General features: G+C 39.8%; 1 protein-coding gene and 1 long non-coding RNA gene across 7 annotated transcripts in view; one reads left to right on the top strand and one right to left on the bottom strand.

Annotated features, from left to right (window-relative positions):
* Nucleotides 1-9,288: 9,288 nt before the first annotated feature.
* The window catches only part of LOC110829473 (uncharacterized), a 414,372-nt gene continuing 398,892 nt past the window's right edge, over nucleotides 9,289-24,768 (bottom strand). For 2 of the 5 annotated variants that reach the window (XR_015535530.1, XR_015535526.1), the window contains one exon: nucleotides 9,289-10,058. This is a non-coding gene — a long non-coding RNA (uncharacterized LOC110829473). Of the gene's footprint in view, nucleotides 10,059-13,578; nucleotides 13,820-19,664; nucleotides 19,895-24,768 lie in introns of those variants that run through there. The other 3 variants (XR_015535528.1, XR_015535529.1, XR_015535527.1) reach the window with 3 other exon arrangements.
* Osi2 (DUF1676 domain-containing protein Osi2) lies at nucleotides 11,503-19,963 on the top strand. 2 transcript variants are annotated; one of them, XM_022063189.2, is made up of 4 exons: nucleotides 11,503-11,578; nucleotides 12,933-13,861; nucleotides 17,792-18,080; nucleotides 19,739-19,963. In XM_022063189.2, exons 2-4 carry the CDS (start codon nucleotides 13,180-13,182, stop codon nucleotides 19,926-19,928), a joined length of 1,161 nt encoding a protein of 386 aa, XP_021918881.1. In that variant the 5' UTR covers nucleotides 11,503-11,578; nucleotides 12,933-13,179; the 3' UTR covers nucleotides 19,929-19,963. The 2 variants fall into 2 exon arrangements, with proteins under 2 accessions (XP_021918881.1, XP_087206763.1); XM_087350637.1 differs by lacking the exon at nucleotides 11,503-11,578 and having other exon boundaries at nucleotides 12,915-13,861.

Here is a 24,768-nt window from a genome sequence, read left to right as displayed (position 1 = left end):
AGTACGGCTGAGACTGTGTGAAGAAGACAATAGCAGGGTCGGGGTCTGGCAAAGTCTAGTTCTGATAGGGAATTGTCAGGTCAAATTTAGAAAAAATATTTTCAATTTTTCGAAAAATCAAAAAACGCTGGAAATCTTTTGAAAAGCGAACATAACCAAGAATTTTCGAATAATTCTGAAAAAAATTAAAAGTTGAAAATTTGCAAAAATTCTTAGTTTTGTGCGCGTTTTGGACGATTTCCTACGTTTTTTGATTTTTCGAAAATTTTCGAAAAATTTGAAAATTCTCAAAGGGGTACCCCTTTGAGAAATTTCAAAAAATTTCGAAATTTTAAAAAAATGGAAAATGGTTGCAAATGGCATGAAACGCGAAGATAAATAAGAATTTTTGACATTTGAGACAAAAATTTTGAAAACGGAATTTTTCAAAAATTATTGGTTTTGTGCGCATTTTGAACGGTTTCCTACGTTTCCGATTTTTCGAAAAATTTGAAAATTTTTTATCAAAACTTTCTCCTCACTATCCCGGCCAGGACCGTCTGTGCACGTCCCGGTCACTGCCGCCCTCTTTCACTGTCGGACGCGGTGTCTGCCGGACTCGCTCTCTGCAGGTTACGTCGTCTGTGTCACCCGACATCTGCCAGGCCGTCTGTGGAAGACCTGGTTCGGCAGAGACCGGGTGAGGCACAGACCGAAAGCAAGGAGAGAAGTATGACACAGACAGAGTGAGGCGAAGACGTGGTGAGTCACAGGAAATGGGAAGCAGAGCTCGGGTGAGGCAGAGACAGAGTCAAGCAGGAACAGGCTGATACACATACCGTATCAAGCAGAGACCGGTGAGGCACAGGCCGAGTCACGCAGAGACCCTGTTAACGAGAGACGGAGTCAAGGCGAGACCTGGTGAATCACACAGTGTGAAGCAGATACCGGTTGAGGCTCAGACAGAGTACGGCTGAGACTGTGTGAAGAAGACAATAGCAGGGTCGGGGTCTGGCAAAGTCTAGTTCTGATAGGGAATTGTCAGGTCAAATTTAGAAAAAATATTTTCAATTTTTCGAAAAATCAAAAAACGCTGGAAATCTTTTGAAAAGCGAACATAACCAAGAATTTTCGAATAATTCTGAAAAAAATTAAAAGTTGAAAATTTGCAAAAATTCTTAGTTTTGTGCGCGTTTTGGACGATTTCCTACGTTTTTTGATTTTTCGAAAATTTTCGAAAAATTTGAAAATTCTCAAAGGGGTACCCCTTTGAGAAATTTCAAAAAATTTCGAAATTTTAAAAAAATGGAAAATGGTTGCAAATGGCATGAAACGCGAAGATAAATAAGAATTTTTGACATTTGAGACAAAAATTTTGAAAACGGAATTTTTCAAAAATTATTGGTTTTGTGCGCATTTTGAACGGTTTCCTACGTTTCCGATTTTTCGAAAAATTTGAAAATTTTTTATCAAAACTTTCTCCTCACTATCCCGGCCAGGACCGTCTGTGCACGTCCCGGTCACTGCCGCCCTCTTTCACTGTCGGACGCGGTGTCTGCCGGACTCGCTCTCTGCAGGTTACGTCGTCTGTGTCACCCGACATCTGCCAGGCCGTCTGTGGAAGACCTGGTTCGGCAGAGACCGGGTGAGGCACAGACCGAAAGCAAGGAGAGAAGTATGACACAGACAGAGTGAGGCGAAGACGTGGTGAGTCACAGGAAATGGGAAGCAGAGCTCGGGTGAGGCAGAGACAGAGTCAAGCAGGAACAGGCTGATACACATACCGTATCAAGCAGAGACCGGTGAGGCACAGGCCGAGTCACGCAGAGACCCTGTTAACGAGAGACGGAGTCAAGGCGAGACCTGTTGAATCACACCGTGTGAAGCAGATACCGGTTGAGGCTCAGACAGAGTACGGCTGAGACTGTGTGAAGAAGACAATAGCAGGGTCGGGGTCTGGCATAGTCTAGCTCTGATAGGGAATTGTCAGGTCAAATTTAGAAAAAATATTTTCAATTTTCTCGAAAAATCAAAAAACGCTGCAAATCTTCTGAAAAGCGCACATAACCAAGAATTTTCGAAAAATTCTGAAAAAAATTAAAAGTTGAAAATTTGCAAAAATTCTTAGTTTTGTGCGCGTTTTGGACGATTTCCTACGTTTTTTGATTTTTCGAAAATTTTCGAAAAATTTGAAAATTCTCAAAGGGGTACCCCTTTGAGAAATTTCAAAAATTTTCGAAATTTTAAAAAAATGGAAAATGGTTGCAAATGGCATGAAACGCGAAGATAAATAAGAATTTTTGACATTTGAGACAAAAATTTTGAAAACGGAATTTTTCAAAAATTATTGGTTTTGTGCGCATTTTGAACGGTTTCCTACTTTTCCGATTTTTCGAAAAATTTGAAAATTTTTTATCAAAACTTTCTCCTCACTATCCCGTCCAGGACCGTCTGTGCACGTCCCGGTCACTGCCGCCCTCTTTCACTGTCGGACGCGGTGTCTGCCGGACTCGCTCTCTGCAGGTTACGTCGTCTGTGTCACCCGACATCTGCCAGGCCGTCTGTGGAAGACCTGGTTCGGCAGAGACCGGGTGAGGCACAGACCGAAAGCAAGGAGAGAAGTATGACACAGACAGAGTGAGGCGAAGACGTGGTGAGTCACAGGAAATGGGAAGCAGAGCTCGGGTGAGGCAGAGACAGAGTCAAGCATGAACAGGCTGATACACATACCGCATCAAACAGAGACCGGTGAGCAACAGGCCGAGTCACGCAGAGACCCTGTTAACGAGAGACGGAGTCAAGGCGAGACCTGGTGAATCACACCGTGTGAAGCAGATACCGGTTGAGGCTCAGACAGAGTACGGCTGAGACTGTGTGAAGAAGACAATAGCAGGGTCGGGGTCTGGCAAAGTCTAGTTCTGATAGGGAATTGTCAGGTCAAATTTAGAAAAAATATTTTCAATTTTTTCGAAAAATCAAAACACGATGCAAATCTTCTGAAAAGCGCACATAACCAAGAATTTTCGAAAAATTCTGAAAAAAATTAAAAGTTGAAAATTTGCAAAAATTCTTAGTTTTGTGCGCGTTTTGGACGATTTCCTACGTTTTTTGATTTTTCGAAAATTTTCGAAAAATTTGAAAATTCTCAAAGGGGTACCCCTTTGAGAAATTTCAAAAAATTTCGAAATTTTAAAAAAATGGAAAATGGTTGCAAATGGCATGAAACGCGAAGATAAATAAGAATTTTTGACATTTGAGACAAAAATTTTGAAAACGGAATTTTTCAAAAATTATTGGTTTTGTGCGCATTTTGAACGGTTTCCTACGTTTCCGATTTTTCGAAAAATTTGAAAATTTTTTATCAAAACTTTCTCCTCACTATCCCGTCCAGGACCGTCTGTGCACGTCCCGGTCACTGCCGCCCTCTTTCACTGTCGGACGCGGTGTCTGCCGGACTCGCTCTCTGCAGGTTACGTCGTCTGTGTCACCCGACATCTGCCAGGCCGTCTGTGGAAGACCTGGTTCGGCAGAGACCGGGTGAGGCACAGACCGAAAGCAAGGAGAGAAGTATGACACAGACAGAGTGAGGCAAAGACGTGGTGAGTCACAGGAAATGGGAAGCAGAGCTCGGGTGAGGCAGAGACAGAGTCAAGCATGAACAGGCTGATACACATACCGCATCAAGCAGAGACCGGTGAGCAACAGGCCGAGTCACGCAGAGACCCTGTTAACGAGAGACGGAGTCAAGGCGAGACCTGGTGAATCACACAGTGTGAAGCAGATACCGGTTGAGGCTCAGACAGAGTACGGCTGAGACTGTGTGAAGAAGACAATAGCAGGGTCGGGGTCTGGCAAAGTCTAGTTCTGATAGGGAATTGTCAGGTCAAATTTAGAAAAAATATTTTCAATTTTTCGAAAAATCAAAAAACGCTGGAAATCTTTTGAAAAGCGAACATAACCAAGAATTTTCGAAAAATTCTGAAAAAAATTAAAAGTTGAAAATTTGCAAAAATTCTTAGTTTTGCGCGCGTTTTGGACGATTTCCTTCGTTTTTTGATTTTTCGAAAATTTTCGAAAAATTTGAAAATTCTCAAAGGGGTACCCCTTTGAGAAATTTCAAAAAATTTCGAAATTTTAAAAAAATGGAAAATGGTTGCAAATGGCATGAAACGCGAAGATAAATAAGAATTTTTGACATTTGAGACAAAAATTTTGAAAACGGAATTTTTCAAAAATTATTGGTTTTGTGCGCATTTTGAACGGTTTCCTACGTTTCCGATTTTTCGAAAAATTTGAAATATTTTTATCCAAATTTTCTCCTCACTATCCCGGCGAGGACCGTCTGTGCACGTCCCGGTCACTGCCGCCCTCTTTCTCTGTCGGACGCGGTGTCTGCCGGACTCGCTCTCTGCAGGATACGTCGTCTGTGTCACCCGACATCTGCCAGGCCGTCTGTGGAAGACCTGGTTCGGCAGAGACCGGGTGAGGCACAGACCGAAAGCAAGGAGAGAAGTATGACACAGAGTGAGGCGAAGACGTGGTGAGTCACAGGAAATGGGAAGCAGAGCTCGGGTGAGGCAGAGACAGAGTCAAGCATGAACAGGCTGATACACATACCGTATCAAGCAGAGACCGGTGAGGCACAGGCCGAGTCACGCAGAGACCCTGTTAACGAGAGACGGAGTCAAGGCGAGACCTGTTGAATCACACCGTGTGAAGCAGATACCGGTTGAGGCTCAGACAGAGTACGGCTGAGACTGTGTGAAGAAGACAATAGCAGGGTCGATGTCTGGCAAAGTCTAGTTCTGATAGGCAATTTTCAGGTCAAATTTAGAAAAAATATTTTCAATTTTTCGAAAAATCAAAAAACGCTGGAGATCTTCTGAAAAGCGCACATAACCAAGAATTTTCGAAAAATTCTGAAAAAAATTAAAAGTTGAAAATTTGCAAAAATTCTTAGTTTTGTGCGCGTTTTGGACGATTTCCTACGTTTTTTGATTTTTCGAAAATTTTCGAAAAATTTGAAAATTCTCAAAGGGGTACCCCTTTGAGAAATTTCAAATTTTTCGAAATTTTAAAAAAATGGAAAATGGTTGCAAATGGCATGAAACGCGAAGATAAATAAGAATTTTTGACATTTGAGACAAAAATTTTGAAAACGGAATTTTTAAAAAATTATTGGTTTTGTGCGCATTTTGAACGGTTTCCTACGTTTCCGATTTTTCGAAAAATTTGAAAAATTTTATCAAAATTTTCTCCTCACTATCCCGGCCAGGACCGTCTGTGCACGTCCCGGTCACTGCCGCCCTCTTTCTCTGTCGGACGCGGTGTCTGCCGGACTCGCTCTCTGCAGGATACGTCGTCTGTGTCACCCGACATCTGCCAGGCTTTCTGTGGAAGACCTGGTTCGGCAGAGACCGGGTGAGGCACAGACCGAAAACAAGGAGAGAAGTATGACACAGACAGAGTGAGGCGAAGACGTGGTGAGTCACAGGAAATGGGAAGCAGAGCTCGGGTGAGGCAGAGACAGAGTCAAGCATGAACAGGCTGATGCACATACCGTATCAAGCAGAGACCGGTGAGGCACAGGCCGAGTCACGCAGAGACCCTGTTAACGAGAGACGGAATCAAGGCGAGACCTGGTGAATCACACCGTGTGAAGCAGATAGCGGTTGAGGCACAGAGTACGGCTGAGACTGTGTGAAGAAGACAATAGCAGGGTCGATGTCTGGCAAAGTCTAGTTCTGATAGGCAATTGTCAGGTCAAATTTAGAAAAAATATTTTCAATTTTTCGAAAAATCAAAAAACGCTGCAAATCTTCTGAAAAGCGCACATAACCAAGAATTTTCGAAAAATCCTGAAAAAAATTAAAAGTTGAAAATTTGCAAAAATTCTTAGTTTTGTGCGCGTTTTGGACGATTTCCTACGTTTTTTGATTTTTCGAAAATTTTCGAAAAATTTGAAAATTCTCAAAGGGGTACCCCTTTGAGAAATTTCAAAAAATTTCGAAATTTTAAAAAAATGGAAAATGGTTGCAAATGGCATGAAACGCGAAGATAAATAAGAATTTTTGACATTTGAGACAACAATTTTGAAAACGGAATTTTTAAAAAATTATTGGTTTTGTGCGCATTTTGAACGGTTTCCTACGTTTCCGATTTTTCGAAAAATTTGAAAATTTTTTATCAAAACTTTCTCCTCACTATCCCGGCCAGGACCGTCTGTGCACGTCCCGGTCACTGCCGCCCTCTTTCTCAGTCGGACGCGGTGTCTGCCGGACTCGCTCTCTGCAGGATACGTCGTCTGTGTCACCCGACATCTGCCAGGCCGTCTGTGGAAGACCTGGTTCGGCAGAGACCGGGTGAGGCACAGACCGAAAACAAGGAGAGAAGTATGACACAGACAGAGTGAGGCGAAGACGTGGTGAGTCACAGGAAATGGGAAGCAGAGCTCGGGTGAGGCAGAGACAGAGTCAAGCATGAACAGGCTGATGCACATACCGTATCAAGCAGAGACCGGTGAGGCACAGGCCGAGTCACGCAGAGACCCTGTTAACGAGAGACGGAGTCAAGGCGAGACCTGGTGAATCACACCGTGTGAAGCAGATACCGGTTGAGGCACAGACAGAGTACGGCTGAGACTGTGTGAAGAAGACAATAGCAGGGTCGGTGTTTGGCATAGTCTAGTTCTGATAGGGAATTGTCAGGTCAAATTTAGAAAAAATATTTTCAATTTTTTCGAAAAATCAAAAAACGCTGCAAATCTTCTGAAAAGCGCACATAACCAAGAATTTTCGAAAAATTCTGAAAAAATTAAAAGTTGAAAATTTGCAAAAATTCTTAGTTTTGTGCGCGTTTTGGACGATTTCCTACGTTTTTTGATTTTTCGAAAATTTTCGAAAAATTTGAAAATTCTCAAAGGGGTACCCTGTTAACGAGAGATGGAGTCAAGGCGAGACCTGGTGAATCACACCGTGTGAAGCAGATACCGGTTGAGGCACAGACAGAGTATGGCTGAGACAGTCCGACAGAGACCAGATCTGCAAGGCATCAGGTGGGGAGAGTTTTGAAAATTCTAAAAATTTTCGAAAAATCAAAAAATGCTTTAAATTGTCCAAAAAGCGCACAAAACAACGACTTGAACTCGTGTCCAAACGTTCTGGAGACTAGTACGTCTGCCTAACATTCGGCTTGGCGATTAGTTAATCTGTCTTTCTGGCGAACTGTCGATCATGTGATCAGTCGATAGTTCTTCCTGGCGACCTCGCTTTATTGTGAACTGTTGTTACGACTATGTCTTTTTTTAAAAACATTTAAGAGTTCATTCTTGGAAAGCTTAATGGTAGTGCTTGTACTGATAAACCATAACGCACACATACATTAGTGCAATGTAAAATTTAGTAAAACCTAAACTTCGTTCGAGTTTACAGACAGGGACGACGTCACCACGGCTCGCTGCAGAGAAAAAACGGCCACCAGACCAGTGGACTAACAGCTAAGTGCAGAGTTCAACTCCTGTGAAACCAACATCTAGTGTAGTGCTATTTATTATGGTTTTGTAAATAACTCACTTTGTTGATTTGTTTTGTAAAACCATTTTTTATTATACGAATTAATCCCGCTTTTGCCAACTGATGACGACCTCTTGAGTTCGAAACGCGTTTGGTACTAGTTTCATATACGAGGTGCGATCGGAAAGTTTCAAGACTGTGTCAATAGAGGGCGAACCGGATGTAGTACGAGCTTCTGCCGCTAGGGGGTGCGGCCTACATTCATAGTGAATCAGTGTGTCAGCCGGCATCATCGAATTAGCATTTGTTTCTTAGTTACGGGCGTTTTGGTAGTGCATTACATCGACCCTCCTGCGATTTCGGAATGGCGTGTGCATCAAATTTTGCCAAAGACTCGCCAAAACGGCTACGGAAACCTATGAAATGCTAAAACAAGCATTTGGGGAGTCCGCAATGGGTCGTGCACAAACTTTTGTGTGGCATTCACGTTTTAAAAATGGCCGAACCTCTGTCGATGATGACGAGCGTTCTGGACGACCATCTTCGAGCACAACGCCCGAAAATGTTACGAAGATTCGGCAGACTTGTGCGACATGTGCGACATTGTTGGGATAGGCTATGGGACCTGTCAGCTGATTCTAAAGGAAGAACTCCACATGCGACGCATCATGACAACGCGCCAGCGCACACCGCCCTCAAAGTTCGGCAGTTTTTGGCCTCAAACACCATGGCCGTCATCCCGCACCCTCCTTATTCGCCGTGTGACTTCTTCCTCTTCCCAAAGATGAAAATTCAGCTAAAGGGAAGGAGATTTGAGACGATAGAAGAGATTCAGGCGGAATCGCAGATGGTGCTTGAGAGGCTGACAAAGAAAGATATCCAGGGATGCTTCCAGGCTTGGCAGCGGCGCTGGGATCGTTGTGTTCACTCCCAGGGGAACTACTTCGAGGGTGATGGATGAATTTAATACCTGAGATAAGTGTACGGGTTTTTATAGGCGCAGTCTGGAAACTTTCCGATCGCACCTCGTATAAGTGTTAACATTTCGTTTTGTTTCCTTATTTTATATTCTAATACACTACACGGTATGCACAGTTTTGAGATTATTGAGCGCCATATATTAGCGAGGTCGTGAACTAATGTAAAGAAAAGTGAACTGCAGCGCCATATATTGACGACGGCATAAACTAATATACAGATAAGTGAATTGCCGTGCCATCTGTTGGGAAGGTATTAACTAATGGGCCCGCGAACTTTTTCTGACCCACTTACCTGTTAGGGTATCCTATAACCCGGATGGAAACATCGAAAACTCAAAGCCGTGTTACCTCCTTCGCCCTCAATTGGCAAAGACATGAACTAATGTAAAGAAAAGTGAATTGCCATGACTTTCTGGACGCTTCTGTGCCTGTAATGGTGATGGAATATTCGCCTACGTCTCTGTCTATGGTATTAATAAAAAAGACGCCTCTGGTATTGTCTCTACGGACGACTTTTCCTACTATGTAACAGGCTACAGAGACGCCTTCGTCCATGCCTAGAATTCTGTCCAAATCTCTGTTACCAATTCTCGTAATTCTCTTATAAATATTCCTATATCCGTGCGTATAAAACCAGGGTTTACTATTCGTGCTTTAAGATACTCGTTTTTATCTGAGTTAGTGTTAACGAAGGAGATGGTAAGAGAGAAAGTGTCTTCTGTTGTCGAATCGACAGTGGAATTAAACCAACAACCTGCTGAATTTCCATGGGCTCGTGGTTCAGGGATTTTTCGAATACTGAATGAGTTTCATGACCATTCGAATTTACATCTTTAAATTTCTATTTATAAACATACACTTATTTATTAATTCCTCGTGCATAAACTTACGTTTCGGTGAAGGCCTGTTCTTTTACACTTACTCGATGGAGCCGAGTCATTTCTGAGAAGTCAGCGTTCGCTCAGCCACTGAAGAAGTTCCCCAATATTTTATGGAACCCAAAGGCTCATTACCGTGTTCACAAGAGCCCGCCACTGGTCCCTATTCTAAGCTAGATGAATACAGTCCATATCACCCCATCCTATTTCTCTAAGATTTAATATTATCCTCCCACCCTGTGCTCAAACACACAACTGAAAAAATGTCAGACAAATGTTTACGTACACGAAATTTAGGTTTCACTTGAAAACATTTTAATACTTAGCTTTCTAAAAGAATTGTTGTACTGAACGTGTTTGATACGACTGCTCCGAAAATATCAGTTGTACCACTCTTGTATTAAACGCAGTGTAACATTTAACATAGGTGACGCAGAATACAGATTTAAGTTGAAGAACCTTGCACCAGAGAGTGATGAGTCAAGTTCGTAAAAGCAGTGTGAGGTCGGTTCGTCCTGAACAAACCCAAACTTTCTTCTCTCTGTATCAACACCCATCCACCCACGTGAGTGAGCTCCTCCGCGTTGTATATCTTACTTTCACACTCGTTCATATGATGCATTGCAACACAAGATGTTGCTATCGGCTCGGGTGCTATTTGGCCCTCAAACGCTGCTGAATTGTGGTGACGGTCAGAGCAGGACAGAACACTGAAAGAAAGAAAATTCAGTCACAGTCAAAACAGTCGAGATTCAATCCGGAGCTATCCGAATGTTTCAGCAAGCTCATCAGGATCTCGATCAGGATATTACTTAAAACATGAAAAGACCAACGTTTCGAGGTCCATCTCTGTCCTCAATGTCCTTCAGTAACCTGAGGACGAGGATAGAGATGTCTGTTGTGGCTGTCATCTGGGTTCTGGCGCCGTGTGGATTTGTAGGCCGATACTAACTCTGAAGTTGGAGACGGTATGTTTAACAGTCGCTTCCAGCCATCTACAAGCCCACGGAATATCGGAACCCATAAAACCAATTCAGAGAGTGGGACTGAGTCTTCTAATGTTTTACGACTCCTTCACATACTGAAATATCTTTAAAAATCATAAAAATTGTTATTAACGTCAAAATGTTGTTAGAGATAAAATATTTGTTGGTGAAGGGCTTAACCACGAGTGTACATGAATTAAAAAATGGTCGGCTGTGTGAGTGTGTGTGTCCCATTTCTTACTGATACAGGGCTCGATGATTTAGTGATTTCGAAATTCAGGAGTTTAAATTAGTGTACATAGTTTCTTGTGTCTTTCTTTGAATCTCGTCCTCTTGTCTACATCTCGAATACAATTATTCATAATGTTGTTTCACCAATAAAAATTTAGTTATAAGTAACTAAACCTTTGTTAAGGAAACACAACGAGAAAACACATACAAATTAATAGTAAAGACATAAAACTTCTTCATGAAATTCTTCCAAAAACAGCAAGTGTGATAATTGTGACTCTGTTTATATATTACCGTGTCTGATAGGAGCTGAATAGTCACTTACAGGTAGGAAGTAAAATTTAAAAAAAAACTATAAAATACAACACCAGAAAAATAAGTAATATTAAAATATTTAATCCGTTTGCTCAATAACAGCAGAAAAACATCATTACGAAAACAAGAGTAATTAATACAATTTTATTTAATATAATTTTGAATAAGTTGGGAGATTATAGATTGGGTTCATTTGGTTCAAGAGAGTGATCAGTGGGGAACATGGAACCGGACTTCTGGGCGAAGAATTTCTTCATTAGCTGAACAACTGCACGATTATTAACCAAACACTTTTAAATATAATTTGTTCCTTTTAAAATTGTTACATTAAGAAGTCCGGTAAGTCACATGCATACCGCTGTAAATGGTACATTACGTTAACTGATTTTCTCAGACCGTGCCTATGAAATTAAGTGATATTTATGACAGTGATCGTAGGAATAGGTTATGGTTTCCATACACTATAGGAACAAAGAAAGCCCTTTCACCTTCGCTAATAAAGCTGCTGGGTGTTTCCACCGGAATCGTGATGGAGTCCCCCCCCCCCCCCCCCAACAATACTGTCATGTGCGTTCGAGTCCTACTATAAGTAAGTGGTCCAGACACCACTAGAATTCTTGAACGCAACAGAGCGAGGAAGTACGAAGTGAATTTGATTCCTGCGATGTAATTTCGTTTTGAAGTGCTGAATTTTATCGGTATGTTTCTTTCTCCGTAATCTTGTGTGTTGTGTACTATTTCTAATTATACATTTTGTTTCTAGTGCAGCAACAGATAGGATAAAATACATAATTCGATGTTAAAATTAGACACTCCAATAAAGAGACTGTGGGTGTTTGAAAACATTTGGACCCAACTGGCTTTTGACAAAAATCGTGTAAGGAGCTTCATAACTTGTACATTTCACTGATTAACATATTATTATCAGTATTATTATGATAATCAGATAAAGGCGTACGAGATGTGGCTGTGAGAAAACCACACAGAATTTTAGTCGAAAATTTACCTGCGAGACCCAACTGAAATGGGGAGGGTATCATTACAATTAATTTTAAGGACATTTATTTTTAATTTATGTGGTGGATTCATCTTACTCAGAACAGAGATTAGTGGCGAGTTCTTGGTAACATTTTAAGGATAATTCGTAATAGATTTACGAGAGAAAAACCTTTGTTTAAATAGTTCCCTAACAAGATATGTTCGGTGTTGAAGGATTCGACTGACAAGGACACTTGTACTCCAGTCTGCATATTTAACTAGGTTTTATTATTTTATCCTCTATTTTTATATTACATTTTAATTTCTATGCGCTCAGGCGATGCTGTTGGCTAATATCTCATACGTGGAGTCTGGGGCGGCCTCCGCGCCCCAAGGAGAACCTGCGGATGAAATTACTGCGAAAGGCTCATCCAAAGTTTTAACGACACGACACCGCAATCAGTGACAGTCCCTACCCCTATGCTAACCACCTACAAGTCTATACGGAATCATAATTCCATAGACACACTCAAAAATTTACCGTCTATCTTAATATATGCAATTTGTAGAACGCCCTAAAATACAAGATGAAAATACGAGAATTGTTAATCGAGGTATTACTTGTTCGAAATAAAAATTTTTGGGGTCCTGGTTACAAATTTACTGTGCCGACAAATGGACGGGAGAAATTCGAGTGGGGCCCTTTCCGAATTCGGTTTAACAAGTAGGAATATCCTAGGAAAGTCAATCAGAGTTTTAAATATATAATCGAATTAATTACGAATAATAAACAACTCAATGACGCAAAATATTAACAATATTGGTTAACAAATTACCCGCCTTTTTATGAAACTGAACGTCCATTCCCTTGTTCACGAGAACCCGGCACCGGTTACTATCTAAGCCAGATGGATCCAATCCATCCCGTCTAAAAATGTTGTTTTTTGTCTCATAAAAAATAATAAATTGGTGGTTGGTGCTGTCTTTGAACCACAATGATCTTCGTTCGTCATTCTCCAATATTTGCGTTGTAACAAGCCGTCAACACTAACGCATTTCTCACTAACTTTCTAGAGGCTTCCAGCTAGCAGGGCGGACATCACACGAAGAGCATCTCAGTACCGCGCGGCAAGACCACATGACAATCCGTTTACCGTTGCGCGGCTAACGGAACACCACCAGTCTTCAGCGTTACGTCATCATAATCCACACTGACAAACCAGAGCTCCAACATCAAACTGTGTCATTTACATACACATAACTTATATCAGGAATTTAAGGAATAATCAGATCTTAAAATAGTTTAATTTCGAGAGGTGGAATGATGTTGGCACGATCTGAAAAATCACAGTTTGTGACGACGGAATTGTTTCTTGTGTGTATTGTGGTATTAGTGTCGACTGAGCAGAGTGTAGGCCAAGACAGTATTGCCACTACAACAACAACAGTGCCACCAGTAACTGCAGAGAAGGCAGTGATGAATACAACCATACAACCTGTGGGCATAAACAATTTTGTGGCATCAGGAAATGGATCTTCTGAAGGAAGAGGCGTTAGAAAAGGAAAGAATCTACTCGATTGGATTGGCTTTGGTACTGGAAGTGACACAGATCCATACCTGGCAAGAGCAAATTCTGCTTGTCTTAATGGCGACTTGTCTGAATGTTTCAAATCTAGGGCTCTAGCCTCACTCGACGAGTTCTTTGACAAGGATACATACACATTGACAGACAATGCTCAAGTGATCCGTATGCCTGTCGTACACCTGAGGCAGCTCCATCAAGAAACGTTCGAGTTTTCGTCCACTCCTCGGGCTGAAGAACCAGAATGGGACCAATTCGTGAAGTTTCTTCTACGGAAGGTGGAGAGATTTGTTAAGTCCACGGCTATAGAAGTACAATTTCCAAACGAGGTCACCGAAGAAGGAAGGTATTCTCCACGATTTGTCGATGAGATTGCAACTGAAATCGATATAATAGAGGACAAGAATGAAAGCCCCTTCTGTGAGTATTCAGTTGTTATTTTTTTAGTTTAACTGTGGTTCAGGATCTGTCCTTGTTACAAGCAGCTACTCAGCTTTTCTAGAAATTCCCCCACGTTTATGAAACCAGAATACGTACATCACATTACCACTGGACCATATCTTAAAAAAATTATTGAAGTCCACACATTCACATTGTATTTGTTTAAAATTTCTTTAAATATTTTTCTATCATCTAGCCCTTTGCTTACAAAACTATATTTTCCTTCCATGTTATTCGACTAATATACTATATTTGCTGCATGTCCGGCCAATCTCATTGTCCTAGATTTAATCAAAATTCTTCATCATCTAATTCCCATCCTATTATAAAGAGTTAAGATTTTTGATCTGTTCTAATTCATAATTCTAAAACAATAAACCGTTTAGGTAATCAGTACTGCTTTTGGTTTTATTACAAAATTAACTTCCAATTTAGGTGGGCCTCTGAATTTAACGCTTCTAACTAAATGAGTGGCTTAATAAATAATTACTCAATAAACTATTAATTGACTATAGCATAGAAATTAATTTCAGTATAAAATAATCGACCAGACAGAGAGTTGTCTGGATTCAGTGTTACTAAAAATGTGTTTTGTTTTCATTAAAAAATTATTGTGGTAGATCTACGACACGGACACAGAACTTCCGGTAAGAAAGTCAGTGCCTCTCCACGTGTCCTAAAAGAGGTGTTGTAATGAGGACATACGCACGCCAGAGTTAATCTGTCCTTGAATAAAAGAAGTAAAACTTGAGAGGATTGTAAACAAAAATTCAGTTTATTTGAAGTGACTGTCAGGAAACGTGGAGAATAGAATAGAAAGCTGTAACTTTACAGAATGTCTGTAAATTAATTTATTTAATTTTCTAGAACAGAGGCTTGTAGTACAAAGCATGACTCCTCTGTAAGGAAGGGTTTCTGAGTGGTTGGTATCCACCACGAACGCATATCCACCAAGCCTTATGTCAGTTATAGAAAGGGGAGATGGTGTTTAGTGTAAACAGAATTAAATCCATCTTTATGTTTCGTCTCCGAAAATTGTATTGGTTTCTTTAAAAAAAATTTGATGCGAGAGAATGAAATCTTTCGGATATGTGAATTTAAGTTGGTTTCAAACCTGCTTATATTAGATAATATCTCAAAAACAGCTCATCCTTTGAAGAATAAGTATGTTCTCATATAATAAAATATAAAATTAATTATGTTTAAAATATAATTAAAAGTATTTTTCGGTGTGACAAATGTCTAACAAAATATAAGGGAAAGTATTTCTTTGTGATTGTTATGTCTCGTGTTATTAACCTTCAGACAAAAGACAGCCAATAGCAAATAATTTACTTCCAAAATCTATAAATTTCGTTGGATTACACCTTTAAATTGTTTATATATTGGAGCTTTTATTATTCAATAAATTCATTCTGTTTTGTTAACTGACTAAATTATTTAACGATGGTGATTAGGTTACACAGCGTTTAGTGAGACCAATTCTGATGATAAATAATGAGTAGCTAAGGATTTGACAGGAGCTGATATTATCCCCACATTCGCCTGAGGAACATAAGGGAGAGAACGAAGGCTAGGATTTAGTATAATCAATATCCCTTTTAAGATTAAGACACAGTTCTGAGTCCTCCATACCAACAGCTGCTATGGAACTGTTAACTCCTACACGATCACAAGGTAACTGTTCATACAGCAGGTACGAATAATGCATTTAGAGTGTTCTTATACGTTCGGTCACAAGTTGACAACAGAGAAATTCATTTGGAATTACTGTTGTCAATTTTATCTCGAGTATTTTTCAAATGCGGAAAGACGTTCTTCATTTAATGACGTTTACTATTAATCTCTGCGACTGAATAACGGGTTGTCACGGACTCCAACTCCTTATTGGCATGTGTACCTTTAAAACGTACTGGATGGAATACTAACTTTAGAATAACGGAGTTACCTGATGCAATCTCACGCCAGTTTAAGCATGTAGGTTAGCTGTAGACCTAATCACTACGTGTCTTACTGACGCTTACAGTGACACGAGATACTCCCGACTCAAGAAATAAAACTACGCCGACACTAACTCCCCTTTCAGAAGATACTATTTAGCAACTATAAACTAATTTCGAATTTATTAATTTTCCAACAAAAAAAAGTTATCTGTGTTGATAACGTAATTACAATCATCAAATAATACTCCTCAATATTACATTCACTGCACCCGACATTTCAAAATTCTTTCGTATTTTTATTTCATTTATGTTTTAATGACGTTATCGGTAGCTTAGATTATAGATTATAGCGTTGTATGATAGGATGATTAAAGTATAATAAATGAGAAAGAATATGGAAGGAATCGTTCGTGGTGTAATTTAAAGTACTAACCCGGTGATTGCATGGAGGGACTGACGAAAACCATTGAGATTTGAATTCGGGACCTCTCGAATACGAATACTTAAACACTCGCCCGTGACGTTATGTCTTTACCGGTCATCATCAACGGGTACTTGGATACAGACCAATAACACGGAAGGAGTTGTAATTCGTTTACACTTGTTACAAAACGATAAGGAACTGTGACAAATGTAATTTATACTTTATAATACTGAAACGAAACTGCAGTGGGTCTAAAATATAAGAAAAATGTGTGTAAGGTATTGATGGAGTACGTAGATTTATTATTATACAGTTACTCCGAACATGTTGTTGTTGTTTTTTTAAATTATTTAAGCGAAATGTTGATGGCGAGATTTCTTCGACACCAATTGTGTTGTAAAGTTTACCACGCGATGACTCAGTCTCTTGAATTTGGTACGTACCGGAATTATATTCGGCCCAGATTCACTCCATGACTCGGTAAACAGATATTCGTTGGTGAGATCAGGGTTCGTTGTGTAAAGCCGAGATGTAGGACAGACTTTTTACTGAACGACTTGAATAAGACATGTTTTTTCACGAACCAATTCTTAGAGAAAGAGTAGTTTCCTCCACATCTGTTCCATTACTTTTATAAATCTGGTATATTCTGATGTTCGTCTCATGATTACATTGGTCTCACGACGAGAAAACAAACGTTATAGCGATAAAATTTGATGGATTTATTATTATTTTTCTTGTTCGACGTTTCGATACCCCCCTGGAACTTTGATCGTCTGGAGATTTTCCCGCTTTTCAGACCCAATGTTAGAGATCTAGAGGGAGGGATCCCACTGCAAAGCCTCTGTACAGGATAGCACAATACACAACGTCTATGCTTCAAGTAGGATTCAAACCCATGAACCCAGTATTCGATCAATCATGATGAACAGCCTGACCACTGTGATCAACCTAATATCGATTCACAATAACCAGTGTTGCGATAATGTTTTAACCAAGGACTCTTAGCAGTTTAAAGAAATAATCATTAAAAATATCGTCACTACACTAAGATTTTTTTGGGCAATTATGGGCGCGAAAATATAACCGTATTTAAATTTAGGAACGTGATGAAGGACTGCATTTTATTTGATTCAAAATTAATATAGAATCATGCAGATTATTACCCTGTTCATGCATAACTATAGTTCTTATATACTTAAAACAACTTGAAACATCGAAATATACACTATGAGGTAGTAATCTAGTTTTAAAGCGTCTTACTTTTACCAGATTTGGCAAATTATGCAAAAAATTAGAAAAATAAAAATCAAAAAGAATAAATATAATAAAATATCATAATTTTAATTATTTAGCTGTGACGTTATATTTAATCCTGACAGGCGCGTATCTTATTTGTCTTGGAGTTTATGTCTGTATGAGTCTAGGCGAAATTGTTGCTTTATTTAGAAGTGAATTGGTATAAAAAATATACATACAAAAACGTAGAGACGACATCTATATTATTGGTTTTTGCTTTGAACTCAACGATGACTGTTTCAGCTCGGACCAAGTTGAAGAAGCTGTTCATTCCGCTGTTGATCATCCTGAAGTTGTTCAAACTGAAGCTTCTCCTGTTTCTACCTCTAATTCTTGGACTCGCATCCTTCAAGAAGCTGCTTGGATTCTTGGCTCTCGTAATTCCAGGACTCATTGGGTTCTTCAAGCTTTGTAAGCCTGACTTACATCAAAATTATGGAAGTTACGGCCACAGCAGTTTCTACCACCAGCCTCCGCATCACAAGCACCAATACTCACCAGCTGGCCTGGCAAGTGGACACCACTACTTCAGGTAGTTTTCCGTGTCTAATGTTTCTAACGTTTGATATGGGGATAAAACTGAAATACCGTAGCTCGCTCTATACTCTAAGCTACAAGAAATTTTACTAACAAACAGAAATCAAGTTGAAGATAAAACCATAAGGAAAGATTCTGGAAATGTTTGTTATTTTGTATCCAGAAAACTATTATCATTTAAGTAATATATTTGGTTCTTACGGCGATGAATTTGAAAATTACTGTCTTCAGGAATGTTGTATCGTGGAGTCTGGTAGACTTTGATTGACGTTTTAGAGGAGCTTGCTTAAGATTGAGACAACACCTTCCTCTGAAACGTCAGTAATTGTCTACCAGACTGGACGGTTCAACATCCCTGAAGACAGCCACTTTCCTGTTATCTCGCTTACTTCCAAAACCCTGAAGATTAAAGGGGATACAGCAATGAATTTGCCAGATTTTATATGAGTGTCAAACGATGTTTATTATTTTTAGGCAAAAACATTAATTGTAAGCACCTGAAAACAATACTTTTTAATAATATTAAAACTTCAGAAGGATTAAGTAAGGATCATTTGAAGGCATTATAGAACGATAAACTTGGCGATTTATCCGGCATATAGCATCGTTAAACTAGTAAAATCTAGGCGGCTAAGAGGGGGCTTTTAAATAGACCAAAAAAAAAAAAACGCGTACAGCATTTTCGCAGGGATATCTTTTGAGAAACTTAAATTTTGAAGCCCCTTAAAAGAAAACTACGGTACAACATTAACATGAACTGGAGTTTTGCGACCAATCGTTATTTAACTCAACAAAATGCATACTGCATGCTTGTTGATGATGGTCGTCTTATGGGATGTTGCGCCGTGTAGTCAGGTAGAAGTTTACCGACGTTTCAGAGGTGCTTTCTGCCTCCATCATCATGATTATGGTTATGGAGGTAGTAAGCACCTTTGAAACGTCGGTAAATTTCCACGGCAAGCAATTCTAGAAGACAGGCATCATCATATTCACATCTGAAAAAATCTTAAATATTACCAGCTTATTGTCTTAAAACCTGTCATTGTTTTATATCTGGGCTTAAGTAGGGACATACCAGATCATGGAACCTTATCCTTGACGTCTGTTAAACCTTTTATTATTTTACAATGTTTTTCAAATAACTTACTAATACGATCCCGAATTGGTATTGGTATTGGTCGGGAAGCCTGAGGGGAAGAGACCGCTGGGGAGACCTAGACGTAGATGGGAGGATAATCTCAGGCGGGATCTATGGGAGATAGGAGTTGAAGGAGACTGGATTTTGTTGGCCCAGGACAGGGTCCGGTGGAGGGCTTTGGTTAATTCGGTGATGAACCTTCGGGTTCGGTAAGCCATCTAGTTAGTTAGTTAATACGATTCCAAATGACGAATCTGAAAGGAAATGCATATGGGTTGAAGCAATCGTAGCATATTTTAAGACAGTTTCAGCTTTGCCTGGAATGACTGAAGAAAATCACCAAACGCTTAGTTAAGGTGAAAATTCGAACCCAGGACAACTAATATTAATGAAGATCCTTGAATTCGATGATAATATCTTTGCATATGAAAATACACTTACTTATTGTAAAGCATTTCTATTGTTTCTGTTTCCGTCTTTCGGCGCGCCTTGCTTAAATGTTCGTAATGTTCCAGTGGGTCACCAGGCGGGCCGCCATCTTACTACGGCAGTGCATATGGGAGGGACTCGGAGAGCCAGTCCTCATCCTCACAGGACGAGGAATATGATCCTTCTGGAGTGGTGTCGTCTCCTGTAGCCTTCAGAGACCAAAACAGCGCGCAAGAATTTGCCTACAGGGGTTACAAGCATTTCAATAAAAGATGAAGTGTAGCAGTATAACTGCACACAAGTTACCTAAACTGCTGTCAGCTGTGTTCTTAATTTATTATAAATTAGTTTGGCAGAACACGAGACTTATGTGGAGTAAAAAGGAACTCCAAGGATTCGAAATAACATACATTGGACTCCATAGTCCTGTTTTAGAAACAGCGTTGTTAAATAAGTTAGTAATAAATCATATTTGTTATCTTTTCTGTTGATTTGTTTCAATAACCTGTTGATACTAGTGTCCAAAAATTGCAAGATCTAATAATATGTTATTTCCCCGTGGACGGAAACTTAACGTGGTCATTGTAACCCATTTACTGTATTTCTACGTTCATATCCTGTTTTCTCCTTAAACACCATTTCCACAGAGCAGAGTTCTTCTTGAGAAGCTGACACTCAGCTGCTCAGAAGATACTCCATGAGCCATCATGAGCCATACCAGTGTACACCTGCACAACCTAATGATGTAAGATCCATTTTAATAATATCCTCCCATCTACGCTTGTCGTCCAACCGGGTTTTATGACAGCGTTATCATTAATTTCTCATTTTCTCCCAAGGATCCAACATTTTTGTTTGCATATTTATTATCTTTCGGTTACAGCAAACTATCTTCTCTAGTATTATCATCACTCTTAATAATAAAAACAAATTAAGATCAGATAGATATACACAATAATAAGAATGAACTTAATGAAGGGATATATTACGATTTTAATTGTACGAAATGCATATTAAGGTCATGACCAGAATACTTCAACATAAAACATTGGCGGAATATACATCACATGGTAAAAATAAAAAAAAATAGGTTTATGAAAAGACTTGTATATATTAATTAAATAAATAACTGCAAAAATTTGCAAAGCGGTTGTCAGTTCATTTTCTTTGTAATGTTCCAAAAGGCGGGTGCCAGGATGAAACATTTAAACAGGCAAAGACTTCGTGTCCATGGTATCTAAGGCCAATCCACCTTATTACACACACCAAGTAACATATGTAGTCAATATACTGTCGTAAAATACCTGCCCTTATATGAATGATGATCTTAGATTTTAAAGACCTTCAACTAAGAACTGTTTTTGTAACCACATTCTCATGTGGAATTTAATAATCCATGCTTGAAATAATTCTAACTGTCCGCAACTATATTTGTTGTAATTTCACAGTTGAAATAATTCACAGTATTGTTCAGCTAAAGCATGTGATTTTATTCACAAAGAATTCTGGACATTTAATATTTATTAAAAACTATTCTTATCATGCTTATTCTCTTAGATTTTGTGGATTAGGGCTCCTGGCTTGTTTCAGGTCAGAGTTAATTTCGAAAACTAATCTTTCAATTATTTGGTAGGATTCCTTGGAAGGGGGAATCGATCCATCGAAAGGCCTCTTCCTACACAGGATAGCACAATACAGGAAACCGCGGGCAAAACCAAGTTTGAAACATAATTCGAACGCACAGTCCAAGTCTTCAAGCCATCTTCCATTCCTTAGCCACTGCGATAAGTGTCTAATTAATTGTACATTCACATGCATGCACTGTTACTATTTTTATTCTGTACTTTTGTCACATTGTGTACAGTTAATTTGTTTCTTTCTTAAAGTTATGGAATATTGTAAGTTTATTTAGCACTGTAATATGCTTCTGTAATTAGTATTTTAATAAAGAAAATGAACATGACTTTAATAAGATTAATAATAGAGTTAAAACTCCACACATTATTAACCTCTGTACTAAATTGAGCTGAGTCGTCAGCTTCCTGCTTACCCCAATATAAACAGCATTATTATTGAAGATTTCTGCAATGACGGAGGCAATATGACCTCTGAAACGTTGGTTAACATCGACCAGACTACACAGCGCAACAACCCAGAAGACAGAAATCTTCATCGCCCTGATGATTGAGGCAGTATGACCTATGAAACGTTGGTTAACATCGACCAGACTACACAGCGCAACAACCCAGAAGACAGGAATCTTCATACTCATCGCCCTGATGATGGAGGCAGTATGACCTATGAAACGTTGGTTAACATCGACCAGACTACACAGCGCAACAACCCAGAAGACGGAAATCTTCATACTCTGATGACGGAGGCAGTATGACCTCTGAAACGTTGGTAAACATCGACCAGACTACACAGCGCAATAACCCAGAAGACGGAAATCTTCATACTCTGATGACGGAGGCAGTATGACCTCTGAAACGTTGGTAAACATCGACCAGACTACACAGCGCAACAACCCAGAAGACAGAAATCTTCATACTCATCGCCCTGATGACGGAGGCTGTATGACCTCTGAAACGTCGATAAACGTCTACCATACTACACGGCGGAACAACACAGAAGACGGAAATCTTCATACTCTGATGACGGAGGCAGTATGACCTCTGAAACGTTGGTAAACATCGACCAGACTACACAGCGCAATAACCCAGAAGACGGAAATCTTCATACTCTGATGACGGAGGCAGTATGACCTCTGAAACGTTGGTAAACATCGACCAGACTACACAGCGCAATAACCCAGAAGACGGAAATCTTCATACTCTGATGACGGAGGCAGTATGACCTCTGAAACGTTGGTAAACATCGACCAGACTACACAGCGCAATAACCCAGAAGACGGAAATCTTCATACTCATCGCCCTGATGACGGAGGCTGTATGACCTCTGAAACGTCGATAAACGTCTACCATACTACACGGCGGAACAACACAGAAGACGGAAATCTTCATACTCTGATGACGGAGGCAGTATGACCTCTGAAACGTTGGTAAACATCGACCAGACTACACAGCGCAATAACCCAGAAGACGGAAATCTTCATACTCTGATGACGGAGGCAGTATGACCTCTGAAACGTTGGTAAACATCGACCAGACTACACAGCGCAATAACCCAGAAGACGGAAATCTTCATACTCATCGCCCTGATGACGGAGGCTGTATGACCTCTGAAACGTTGGTAAACATCGACCAGACTACACAGCGCAACAACCCAGAAGACAGAAATCTTCATACTCATCGCCCTGATGACGGAGGCTGTATGACCTCTGAAACGTCGATAAACGTCTACCATACTACACGGCGGAACAACACAGAAGACGGAAATCTTCATACTCTGATGACGGAGGCAGTATGACCTCTGAAACGTTGGTAAACATCGACCAGACTACACAGCGCAATAACCCAGAAGACGGAAATCTTCATACTCTGATGACGGAGGCAGTATGACCTCTGAAACGTTGGTAAACATCGACCAGACTACACAGCGCAATAACCCAGAAGACGGAAATCTTCATACTCTGATGACGGAGGCAGTATGACCTCTGAAACGTTGGTTAACATCGACCAGACTACACAGCGCAACAACCCAGAAGACAGAAATCTTCATACTCAACGCCCTGATGATGGAGGCAGTATGACCTCTGAAACGTTGGTTAACATCGACCAGACTACACAGCGCAACAACCCAGAAGACAGAAATCTTCATACTCATCGCCCTGATGACGGAGGCAGTATGACCTCTGAAACGTTGGTTAACATCGACCAGACTACACAGCGCAACAACCCAGAAGACAGAAATCTTCATACTCATCGCTGTGGAAACCTCAAATCTTACACAGCATTATTATAATTATAATTATCGTCGTCGTCATCATTATAAAAATAATCATCATCATCATTATTAACCAAGGAATTTCTGAAAGCTGTTCTAATGGCAGCAGACCTTGCAAAATAGAACGTAGTGCCATCTAGTGTCAAAACTGAAAATTGTAGAGCTGTGTTAGTACACCGTAATAACAAACTGAATTTTATGTAACACAGATGAACACTCAATGCTTGTAAACACCTGAAAACAGTGTTTGCAAACATGACGTCGTCGAATCTGAGCTGTATATTTCTGTGAAATGAAAGAAGGAAAAGATAAATAGTCGACAATGGTGAACTACGCACTTTATCAAAGAAAGCACGAGGTACAGAGAAAATCTTCTGGCAGTATTGAACTGCCTTCAGACATGATGATGTGTTTTGGCTGAAAGACTACTTCTTAAATAAGAATTCCAACGGATAATGATAACGTTCTTTTGTTTCAAACTTCAGGTATTAGCAACTATTGATATATATTAAAGCGTTAAATAATATGCCATTGTTGTGTTTATTCCTATCTTATTAAACATTCTAAATTTCGCAACATATTTCCTAAATTAATTTTCAATTTTCGTTTAAATCAGAAATTGTGTAAAAGAATTTCGATAGAATTGTTATTGACTACCACTACCATCTGGTGGATAAATAACGAAGTAGAATAGTTGAACTTACGTAGTTCATCTCTTCTCCGACAGATGGCAATAGTAATGCATTTGTCAACCATTACGTCTGCATGTCCTCGATTTCCACTGGGTTGAATGTACGGATGTTTCTAGCAGAAGGAAATTCCAGTTGCTGGTATGCTGGACGTATTTCCGTTCTCAGACAACTTGATCAAACCTTCGCGGTCAAGAATCAAGGCCAAGGCAGAGGGATGGAACGCGAAGAATTCCACAGTGTCGTAAGCGTGAAACAAAGACGTCAGTCCGAACTTCGTGGGAATGCAAAAGACATACTAACCTCTTGATACAGAGTCTTTCTTGAGAAGTTTATGGGAAATTGCGTGTTTTAATAACAGTGAGAGTTCTGTAACGATGCTTAAAATAGCAGCTGAATCAGGTGGTGCCATCTATCAATGGCATTGCGAACTATAATCTCAACGACGTATTAATAATAACTCGGGGATGGATGGAAGGAATTTTATGAGATTTGGTGTGGAGATTATGCTATTGGAGATT

Source organism: Zootermopsis nevadensis, unplaced genomic scaffold (assembly GCF_977971745.1).
Source record: "Zootermopsis nevadensis isolate Lab colony 2312 unplaced genomic scaffold, Znev_1.0 Znev_ptg000017l, whole genome shotgun sequence".
NCBI classification, from domain to species: domain Eukaryota; kingdom Metazoa; phylum Arthropoda; class Insecta; order Blattodea; family Termopsidae; genus Zootermopsis; species Zootermopsis nevadensis.
The sequence above is the reverse complement of the archived record's forward strand: the minus strand, read 5'-3'. Positions and strand labels throughout refer to the sequence as shown.